General features: G+C 48.8%; 1 protein-coding gene across 3 annotated transcripts; it reads left to right on the forward strand.

Annotated features, from left to right (window-relative positions):
* The first annotated feature begins 21 nt into the window (after positions 1-21).
* Positions 22-9,146, forward strand: LOC310699090 (uncharacterized protein). 3 transcript variants are annotated; one of them, XR_014521921.1, is made up of 4 exons: positions 209-632; positions 1,606-2,847; positions 4,189-6,797; positions 8,958-9,146. XR_014521921.1 is itself a non-coding variant. In XM_083520706.1 (3 exons), the coding sequence occupies exons 2-3, from the start codon at positions 500-502 to the stop codon at positions 2,520-2,522; spliced, it is 1,050 nt and encodes a 349-aa protein (XP_083376832.1). In that variant the 5' UTR covers positions 22-137; positions 478-499; the 3' UTR covers positions 2,523-3,514. The 3 variants fall into 3 exon arrangements, 1 of the variants encoding a protein (XP_083376832.1); XM_083520706.1 differs by lacking the exons at positions 4,189-6,797; positions 8,958-9,146 and adding an exon at positions 22-137 and having other exon boundaries at positions 478-632; positions 1,606-3,514; XR_014521920.1 differs by having other exon boundaries at positions 4,189-9,146.
* Positions 9,147-11,391: the final 2,245 nt, after the last annotated feature.

Consider the following 11,391-nt stretch of genomic DNA (forward strand, 5'->3'; position numbering starts at 1 on the left):
ACATACATATTTGGTCCCCAGGCAACCCCTGACAGAGGCAAATAGGGCCACAACATCTGCCTGGCTTGCAGTGAGAGAGCTCAAAGAGTGTGAACTGGGCTCTCCATTCAAAGCACCTAGCATGGGGGCACCCACAGGTAATAGCTACTTGTCTACTTTCTGCCCATGCTCTGGGGTTGCAGTTTTTCAGGATTGGGGACACGATGGTGACTGGTTTTGGCACCAAGTTCTGTCCATAAGCCCCACTGAGTTCAATGGGATCTACTCTCTGGTCACTACTGTGCAGACCATGCCAGCCTTTGGAAGTGGGGTGAGGAGCAAACAGGTGAAATTGGAACCACTGGAGATGTTTAGAAAAAGGGCTTCTGTTGGGAAGGGGCTGCCCCATTTGTGCTTCTCCAGGGGCAGGAGAATATCTAGGGCAGGAGAATCCCTGCAGGGCCTCTGAGGTCCCCTTTGCTTCTTCCTCTCTCCCAGGCTCCTCGACTCCTTAGGAAGGATGAAAGAGACGGATCCTGCAAAGCTAGCGAGGATGGAAGGGGGAAGATGGACGGCTGACCCGGTCAGGTTGTCTCCCGCATCCCTCCCCACAACCTCTGAGCGTTCCCTCTCAGGGACCTCTGAGAGATCTGGTGAGTTCCAGGAGAGTGGTGATGCAGACATGGATGGATGGAGCTGGAGAGATATTGGAGCTTGTTCAGCTTGGGGGTGGGGGGAGACAGACAGGCAGATGGAGATGGAGAAGAGGAGACCTTTTCAGGCTCCTCCACCTGCCTGCCTGAACCTCCACTGTTTGGAGGGAGACCAACAGCGTCTGGGATTCTAACATCCCCACGGTGAACCCTGAATGGAGGGATATCAACTCTTTCCTCTCTGAATGTTCTCCATCTAGTCATGCCTTTTTAAACAAGGACCAGGCTTGTCTGAACCTCCCAGGCCTTCTTCAATATTGGCTTCAGAGCTTTTAGGGAAGTTGAAATAACTTCTGTGAGGTCTGTTGTTTTGGCTTCTGTCTGCATTAGACTGACCTCGGAGATGGAGTGGATTCCAGGATTGAGCCAAACAAAATCTATCCCAGATTAAAGCCAAGCAGTATGTCAGTTAATACCAATCAACAAAGGCAGTGAAAACTATAGTAAGGCCTCACACCTAACTCCCTCCAGTTCTTCCTCTATCACAAGCATTTATTAACTTTGTTCAATAATGGATGTGAACCATGTCGCCTTCGCTCTGAGTGGGGTTTGGGTCCAGGACAGCGCTGCAGAGTTTGCATGACTTACACTAACATGGCAGTGCATTGCTGGGGAAGAGGGGGGTTAGGTGTTGGATTTGATGCTTCTGTGTCATCTGTGCCCCGTCACGGTATGCTGGCAGTGTGGCCCCACCGGTTTCAAGAGAGTCAGGTGCCCCGCAGGCATGCAGAAATACTGGGGGGGTCAAAGATACCACACATCGTCAATGACATTAAGTTAGACTCCAAGGATGTCTGCTTGAGGCTGAAACGGAGGACTCTCAAGTCTCACAGTGAGGTGGGGGGGGATTTGTTCAATATTCTGGAGCACCATTTCTTTTTGAGGTTCTAATTAGCTTTTCTCTTCATTGCAGATGGTGATGAATTGGAAGGGAAGAACAAGGGGGACCAGAACAGAATCCACATAGCAGAGAAGTCATATAAATATTCAGAGTGTGGAGAGAACATCCATCAGAGCTCCCTGTCCACCTCCCATCAAAGAAAGAGCTTCGTTAGGAGGGATAGCTTCACTTCACACGAAAGAACAAAGAGTAGGGAGAAATTGTATCAGTGCAGAGAATGTGGAAAGAGCTTCAGTCAGAGCTCCCATCTCACTTCCCATCATAGAATTCATACAGGAGAGAAACCCTATCAGTGCTTCGAATGTGGAAAGAGCTTCAAGGAGGGGACAACGCTCTCTTCCCATCAAAGAATTCATACAGGAGAGAAACCCTATAACTGCATGGAATGTGGAAAGAGCTTTAGTTGCAGCCACCATCTGACTTCCCATCAAAGAATTCATACGGGGGAGAAACCCTATCATTGCTTGCAGTGTGGAAAGAGCTTCAGGCGGAAGCATCATCTCACTCCCCACCAAAGAATTCATACGGGGGAGAAACCCTATCAGTGCTTGGAATGTGGGAAGAGCTTCAGTCAAGGCTCCCATCTCACTTCCCATCAAAAAATTCATACAGGGGAGAAATTGTATCAGTGCTTTGAATGTGGGAAGAGCTTCAGTCAAAGTGCATCTCTCACTTCCCATCATAGAATTCATACAGGGGAGAAACCCTATCAGTGCTTCGAATGTGGGAAGAGCTTCAGTCGAAGTGCATCTCTCACTTCCCATCAAAGAATTCATACAGGGGAGAAACCCTATCAGTGCTTCGAATGTGGGAAGAGCTTCAGTCAGGGGATCTCTCTCACTTCCCCTCAAAGAATTCACACTGAGGGACAACCAAAAAGGAAAAAAGGAAAAATTATTAAACAACCCTTACAAAACACAAGTGTATAAAAAAGAGAAGGGGGGAGAATAACTAAAAATACCCTTTATCACCTTTGTATCATATATATCATATCATTTATCAACCCATAGAAAGGCAGGCTCCCCCAGCTCTCCCCTGGGTGCCCCCCTCTTTTCCCCGTCTCCCACCCTGAGAGATCCTTCCCTGCATTCCTTGCAGGCCCCTCCCCCCTCTTCCTGTTTTTGTTGTTGTTGTTTAGTCGTTTAGTCGTGTCCGACTCTTCATGACCCCCTGGACCAGAGCACACCAGGCACCTCTGTCTTCCACTGCCTCCCGCAGTTTGGTCAAAGTCATGCTGGTAGCTTCGGGAAACAGGTATCTTCCTGTTTTAGATAATTTTTAAACCTTTATTATACCGAAATTTTAAAAATACATACAATATAAAACATTACATTCAAACATTACAGATTATGAATACACAAAAAGTATAAATGAAAGAAAAGAGAGAGAAAAAGCAGAATAGAAAATGATGTTATTTATGATAAAGAAAAGCCTTCCGACTATACTCATTGTACTATTTTGAACTTAAATTGTTTACAGTTTCCTAAATCTTCGCCCCCACACACCTCACATTCTCCTTTTTGGTTCTAGTTTTCTCCAATATTTCCTTATATTAAAGGACTCATTCGATATACTGTTGTTACCTGCTCTGAGCCCGGCTTCGGCTGGGGTGGGCAGGATATAAATAAAATATTATTATTATCTGCCATAAAGCTTTTGTTATCACAGTAATCTTTAAGATATTCTTTGATTACTTTCCATTCTTTATTACCATCTTGCATTGTATTTCCTCTTACTGCTCTGGTTATCCTTGCTGCTAATAATAATAATAATAATAATAATAATTTATTATTTATACCCCGCCCATCTGGCTGGGTTTCCCCAGCCACTCTGGGCAGCTTCCAACAAAACACTAAAATACAGTAACCTATTAAACATTAAAAGCTTCCCTAAAGAGGGCTGCCTTCAGATGTCTTCTAAAAGTTTGGTAGATATTTTTCTCTTTGACATCTGGTGGGAGGGTGTTCCACAGGGCGGGTGCCACTACCAAGAAGGCCCTCTGCCTGGTTCCCTGTAACTTGGCTTCTCTTAGTGAGAGAACCACCAGAAGGCCCTTGGAGCTGGACCTCAGTGTCCGGGCAGAACGATGGAGGTAGAGATGCTCCTTCAGGTATCCTGGGCCGAGACCGTTTAGGGCTTTAAAGCTCAGCACCAACACTTTGAATTGTGCTCGGAAACGTACTGGGAGCCACTGTAGATCTTTCAAGACCGGTGTTATATGGTCTCGGCAGCCACTCCCAGTCACCAGTCTAGCTACTGCACTGTGGATTAGTTGTAGTTTCCGGGTCACCTTCAAAGGTAGCCCCACGTAGAGCGCATGGCAGTAGTCCAAGCGAGAGATAACCAGAGCATGCACCACTCTGGCGAGACAGTCTGCGGGCAGGGAGGGTCTCATCCTGCGTACCAGATGGAGCTGATAAACAGCTGCCCTGGACACAGAATTGACCTGCGCCTCCATGGACAGCTGTGAGTCCAAAATGACTCCCAGGATGCACACCTGGTCCTTCAGGGGCACAGTTACCCCATTCAGGATCAGGGAGTCCTCCACACCCACCTGCCTCCTGTCCCCCCAAAACAGTACTTCTGTCTTTTCAGGATTCAACCTCAATCTGTTAGCCGCCATCCATCCTCCAACCACCTCCAGGCACTCACACAGGAACTTCACCACCTTCATTGCTTCCGATTTGAAAGAGGTAGAGCTGGGTATCATCCGCTTACTGATGAACACCCAGCCCAAACCCCCTGATGATCTCTCCCAGCGGCTGCATGTAGATGTTGAAAAGGATGGGGGAGAGGACAGAACCCTGAGGTATCCCACAAGTGAGAGCCCAGGGGTCTGAACACTCATCCCCCACCACCACTTTCTGAACACGGCCCTGAACTGTAAGTATGCTAGCAATTTGGTTTGCCATTTGAGTTTTGAGGGGATGGTTTCGCTTTTCCAACTTTTCGCAATTAGAATCCTGGCAGCAGTTGTGGCATACATAAATAATGGTCTATTTGACTTCTTGATTTCCGTTGTCATGATTCCTAACAAAAAAGTCTCCGGTCTCTTGGAACGTGTGAATACTGGAAAACTGTCCTCCTCCTATGTGTGTCCTCCTTCATTCAAAATAAAGGAATCTTAATATAAAACATACAAATATAGATGAAAAGGAAACTCTCATCTCCCTTTCTGAAAATTATCTGTAGCAACAATTATTCAGAATTTGAGCTCCAGAATAAACCCAGCTGTTGCTGCTGCCATTGTGAGTGCTGGGGAAGGCCGCTCCCTCCTGCAGACCAATTCCACCAGGCCTAGGGGGCGGGGCCCACACTCACTATCGTCACAGCTTTAAGGACACTGGTGCTGCTGCAGCAAATGTCAAAACTGTTTTTACATATTTTAAAATGTTTTGAAAGTGTTTTTACTTTGTTGTACCACTGTGAACGGTGGTTTTTATTTATGTATTCTTGTTTTGTTTTGTTTTGGGGTGGGATAAATGTTGAGTGGGGTGGGGATTAGTTTTATTTTAGTATAATTGTTTTTGTTTTATTTTGCGTTACTATTTTGTAAATGGAGAGCTTGGCTGTCTGTCTGGTGTACCGGCCACCTAGCGCTCCAGCAGCCACCCTGTCAGGCCTGCTGGAAGCGGTGGCTGGCTGGGCCTTGGAGTTTCCGAACCTATTGGTATTGGGGGACTTCAACATCCACGCTGATGCCACTCCCTCCTCACAGGCTCTGGACCTGGTGTCTTCCATGGCGACACTAGGGCTCTCCCAGTTTGTTTCGGGCCCCACACATCAAGCAGGCCACATGCTGGATTTGATCTTTGGCGTAGGTATAGATGTGATCATGTCTCCTTCAATGAAGGTGCCATGGTCTGATCACTACGCTCTGAAAGCCAGGATTGACTTTCCACCCCCACCCTGCTTAGGTGGCAAGCCAATTTGGGCTCGCCCGCAGAGGCTGATGGACCCTGATAGATTCCGCCAAGCCTTGCGGGACCTTGCTCCCCCTGGCGACTCATTGACTGAGCTTGTTGAGGGCTGGAATACCCAGCTCCTGGCAGCCATCGATGAGATCGCACCTAAGCGCCCTCTGCGACCCCGCAGAAACCGGGCTCCCTGGTTTACCGAGGAGCTCTGGAAAATGAAGCGGGACCTCAGACGGCTAGAGCAAGTATGGCGGGGTGCCCGTGACGGAGCCTCAAGAACATCTTATAGGGTTTTTATGAAAACCTACGAGATGGCAGTGAAGGCCGCTAAGAAGTCTTACTTCTCGGCTTCCATTGCATCTGCTAGCTCTCGCCCGGCGCAATTATTTAGTATAATTAGGCCTTTAATGTCCCTGGACGGACAGCCAAATTTAAATAACAATTTGACACACAGCTGTGAGGCATTTGCGAGCTTTTTTGCGGAGAAGGTCCTGTTGCTCCGCCATGACCTCGCTGCCAATTTGGATACAATAAAGGAACTGGAGGCCCCTTGACTGTCCTCGGGCCCAGTATTGGACCACTTTGTTTTTTGTTTTTTTTAATAATAATATTTATTGAAACAAAAGAATTTTTTTAAAAAAATACACACAAAAAAAGACAAAATTACAAAAAAGGAGAAAAAACAAAAACATAAGAGAAAAAACAAAAATAGAACCATCCTTTTCAAATTCTCCAATTTCCATTACCTTCTTTCCATGACCTCCTCCTCCTCCCATCTCTTGTATCTTATATTACAGAAAGCACCCAACAGTGCTTCTGAAGGCATTGTCCTGCAAGGTCACAAAAACTCTTTCCCACAGTTGTACAGTAAACAGCTGCAAGTTCCCAGGAATTAGTTACAGTTTCATAGTTCCCCTCTAGGGGGAGAAACTTCTGATTGTTCTTTTCCTGGAAAACAATAGCAACAGAGTTTCTTCTTTAAAATATTTTGTCCATAAAAGAGCGAAAGGAAACAGTGGAATCACAATGTTTCCCTCCTTTTGACTATCTGTCAAAGCATTTATTTCTGGTCAATGAGCTTCAAACGTCAAATCTGACACCCCGCTCCAGGATCAGGACAGTGGAAAGTTACTTTACTTTAACTTTATTTCCGCAGGTTTAAACAACTCAGTAAAAATCCCCCTTCTTCTTCTGCTTCCGAAGGGGGGTTCCACAATTTTAAATGGTGAAAGACGATCCTTTAAAAGTGATTTATAAGGCTCCAGTTTACATTGACTTTGCTTTGTTGTAAGTACAAGAAAACGGAAGAGTGACTTTCCGCATCAGTACTAAATTTTTAGAGTCCAAGTTCCTTTTATTTCGCCAATGCTTGATTAAAATCCAGTTATGTAGCGTTCCAGTACTCACGGTTAGTTATTTTCAATGCCAAATTGTCCCAGGAAAAAGGCAGCACTCTCCAGCAATGGCTGTGCGGCTTCGCTCTGCAGAAAAAGCAGTCGACTCACAGCACAGCGCCACTTCCCCCTCTTCACTTCAGAGCCCATTTCTGGGTTCCTTAGTGGGTTGGGGGGGCGCTAAAGGTGCCCGCCGAGTCCCACGGTCACAGGCTTCATCCGCCTGTGATTTTCAGAAGGGTCCCCGCTACGCCGCAGCGGAAAGACCCGCTTCTTGCGGAGCTTGTCCCTCCAGTTCAGAGGGAGTCCGCCGTCACCGGAGGCGCCACCCCGGAAGTCCTGGACGTGTCCAGATGAGGTGCGGGGGCCCCTAGGGGATATCATCAATTTGTCCCTTGGCACCAGGACATTCCCAGGGGAACTGAAGGAGGCAGTGGTGCGCCCGCTCTTAAAGGAAACATCATTAGATCCCTTTAGATCTATCCAATTATCGCCCGGTTTCGAATCTTCTATTCCTGGGTAAGGTGATTGAGAGAGCGGTTGCTGAACAGCTTGGTGGGTTTCTGGATGAAACATCGGCTCTGGATCCATTCCAGTCCAGCTTCCACGCTGGTCATGGGACCGAGACGGCTCTGGCCGCCCTAACAGATGATCTCTGCAGGCAGCTGGATCGAGGCGGGTCAGGGCTGCTGATTCTTCTAGACCTATCAGCAGCCTTCAACATGGTCAGTCACAAACTCTTGGACCACCGCCTTGCCGATGTGGGGATCCAGGGCACAGTCCTTCAATGGCTGCGCTCGTTTCTCTCTGGTCGGGGACAGAGGGTGGCCCTTGGGGGGGAATTGTCATCGCGCCACTTCTTGGTGTGTGGAGTGCCTCAGGGTGCGATACTCTTCCTGATGCTTTTCATCATCTTTATGTGCCCCCTCACCCTGCTTGTCTGGAGTTTTGGACTGGGTTGCCATCAGTATGCTGATGACTCCCAACTCTATCTGTTAATGGATGGCCACCCTGACTCGGCCCCAGACACACTGATCAGATGTTTGAAAGCTATGGCTGGATGGTTACGTGGGAGCCGGTTGAAGTTAAATCCTTCGAAGACAGAGGTCCTTTGGCTGGGACGGGACGATATGGGACTGGGGGGGGGCAACTCCCATCTCTTGCGGGGGCGCAATTAGTGCCAGCACCGTCCGTTAAGAGTTTGGGTGTAATCTTCGACACCTCCCTTTCCACAGAGGCGCAGATTGCAGCTATAACAAAGGTGGCATTTTTCCATCTCCGCCAAGCTAAGCAGTTGGCTCCTTACCTCTCTCGCCCTGACCTAGCCACTGTGATCCACGCGACGGTCACCTCCAGACTGGATTATTGTAACTCGCTCTACGTGGGGCTGCCCTTGAGACTGACCCAGAAACTCCAGCGGGTGCAGAATGCCGCGGCGAGACTCCTTACGGGGTCTTCGCTGCGGGATCACATTCACCCGGTGCTATACCAGCTGCACTGGCTCCCAATGGAGTACAGGATCAGGTTTAAGGTGCTGGTTCTAACCTTTAAAGCCCTATACGGCCTAGGACCCTCATACCTATGGGACCACCACTCCTGGTATGTCCCACAGAGGAACTTAACGGTCTTCAAACAAAAACATCCTGAAGGTCCCAGGCGACAGAGAGGTTAGGCTGGCCTCAGCTAGAGCCAGGGCTTTTTCAGCTGTGGCTCCAATCTGGTGGAACGCTCTGTCACAAGAGACTAGGGCCCTGCGGGACTTGACATCTTTCCGCAGGGCCTGCAAGACAGAGCTGTTCCACCAGGCCTTTGGTCAGGGAACAGCCTGACTCCCTCTTTTGGTAATCTTCACAGAACTTTAGCCTAATGGTTGCCATCAATTTGATTTGAATTAATTTTATAATGAAATGATTTTAGAATGTTGTACTATTTTATTGATGTTAGCCGCCCTGAGCCTGGCTTCAGCTGGGGAGGGTGGGATATAAATAAAATTTTTTATTATTATTTTTTATTATTATTATTTAATAACCAGCCTTTTCCTGGATATATCCAGCTGCCTCAGCAGAAAAGAACTTTCCGGAAGGAACCAGTATTTTCCGGTTTCTGACCTCAAGACTTGAGCCATGACATTTTGTCCCACTGCCAGAAGAGCATCTTTAGCTCCCGAGTTTCTGTGGCAACACTTTTTGGGATGTGGTTCTCTGCAGGAACATTTGTATTTCAATAAAAGCCTATCTTTCCACTTGGAGACTTCCTCCTTTTCTTTTGGGTTTCTGTGGGTAACCTCCAGTCTAGGAACCACTTTTTGAATTCTGCTACATACACATGACTGAATGGAAAAAATAAATTTGAAAGTGATTGTCAGGGGTTCAGGAGCAGAGGCGAGGGCTAGGGAGGAAACAGAGAGCGAGGGGGAGGAGGCAGAAGAAAAGATGAGTGATGACGACGACCCGAGATCTCCGAGTCTTTCCAGTGAATCAGAAGATTCACAGAAAGGAGCACCAGTAGCCAGGGCAAGGGGGGAGACTAGGGGGACACCCCAGGAAGATAGAGCCAGAGGGGACTCAGAGGGGAGCAGTTGGAAATCGGGACCAGCGTCACCGCCAGAGAGCAGGGAAGAGGAAGGGCGCCAGGGATCAAGTGCTGGCAGCTCACAACAGGAGGGAGGGCACGAGTCAGGAGTGGCCACACCTCCATCGGGGAGCGAAGAGACGGTTAGACGGAAGGTGGAAGGTTGGGCGCGCGCGCCAAGTTCAAATGCACAGGAAGGTGGCGCAGTAGGCAGCCCGGAAAGGGAGCCAGGTCCTAAAGCCCGGCGCAAGGAGACAGGAGAGTCCGGGGGGTCAGCGTCAGAAGAATCCCGGAAGGAAGAGACCCCGGGGGGCAGAGGGACCCAGAGAAGAACAGTCAGGCGGAAAAGGTGGAGCAGGGCTAGGATATTAAGTTGGTGTACAAGGGGCGGAGACTCAGACGGAGCTTCGCCGATCTAAGCATAAGAGGTAGAGTTGCACACAGCAGCTTGAGAATGGAAACTGTAACTCAATAAAGACTTTTATTTAATGATCGCTGGCTAGCGTGATCCTCTGTGAGCTAGGATCTGGAAGCAACTCTGACAGTGATTTATAATGAGACTGAAATACTAAAATTATTAATAGAAACAACTCTTAAAACATTCAAAAAATGAATCAGCGATAAATTTTAAAACATTTTTTTTTTCATACTGTTAAGTTCATTTTACAGTGGGGGAGGGGGGCATTATTCCAAAGCAGAGCCCATCTTTTTCACAGGATCCTTATTAAACTAGGGAATGTCTGCATGCGATCCCATCTCTACAGCTCGCATAAACACCACGGAAAAGGTGGCCGAAGCCTGAAAGGCGAAAGTATCAGCCTCGAACGCAGGACTCAGGAACGCTTTCCCCCGTTTCTGCCATGGAGACCTGGGACCCCTTCTCCTTCGGAAGTGACCTCCAAGGAGGAAGCCAGGGCGGATCAGTCCCTGGAACTTGGAGGCGATTCGTTGACTCATCTGGAAAGATGCTGTATAATTTTCCTTTCCCCGTTTGCCATTTGGGGTTCCCCCTTCGCACCACAAGGTTCCTCCTGAAGTGATGGACATGAGGCAGAAGGTGATAATGCAGGTGAGCTGCGCACAGGTGAGCTGCATGCAAGCTGCCAGCCAGCCCTGTGGAGACTCCTTTTATCGACCCAAATATGCAAACCCAGGCAGATACATTTGGGGCTGTGACCTTTACACATCTTCCAGTCCCGAGATAGTGGGGTAGTACAAAGTTATTTTGGCACCTGTTTCCACTGCATCATTTTCCCCTTGCACAGTGTAACACGAAGGAGACAAAAGGTCTCCGAGACAAAGGTTACAGACAGGACACTACAGACTACTGAGACCGCAAAAGGTTTGACAGAGGGTACGATATTCAGACAGCTGTGGCTTGTCTGTGAGGGGGGGTGCCCCGCACCCCAAGGTCACGCGTGCAGGCAGACTGTGGCTGCCTGTGGGTGGGGAGTGTGCTCCTTCAGGACCCCGTGATCATCCCTACACCTCCAAGGCCTTGGGGAAGGAAACGAAGGCAGGCTTAGCCATGGAAAGAGGAAGAGCTCTGGTTGCTCCCAAGGGCTCTGCAGGGGATTCAGGCTGGGGGGGCTGTCTCTTCCTCTGGCCATTGCAGCCCCCAGGAAGCCATGGAAGAACGGCAGGAGACCTTCAGCAGAGAACAGCCAAGCTCGGTTCTCTCCGCAATGGCTTCCTCTTCTGAGAGCTCCCTTTCTTGTTTGGGCTAGACCAGGAGGAGCCCAGTTCAACCAGTTCCCCAGAGTGCCCCCACTGGGCTCCAGTGGCCCCCTGAGACCCGTAGGGATCCGGAGTGGGGGCAACTTCTGTTGAACTACTGCCTGAGGGGGAGGAACAGATGTCTTGGCCCATTTGGGGGGCAAGTGAGGGCCATCCAGAAAGGGCTCCTGGGACGCCGA

This window comes from Podarcis liolepis (assembly GCF_965112155.1).
Source record: "Podarcis liolepis genome assembly, contig: HAP1_SCAFFOLD_111, whole genome shotgun sequence".
NCBI classification, from domain to species: Eukaryota; Metazoa; Chordata; class Lepidosauria; order Squamata; family Lacertidae; genus Podarcis; species Podarcis liolepis.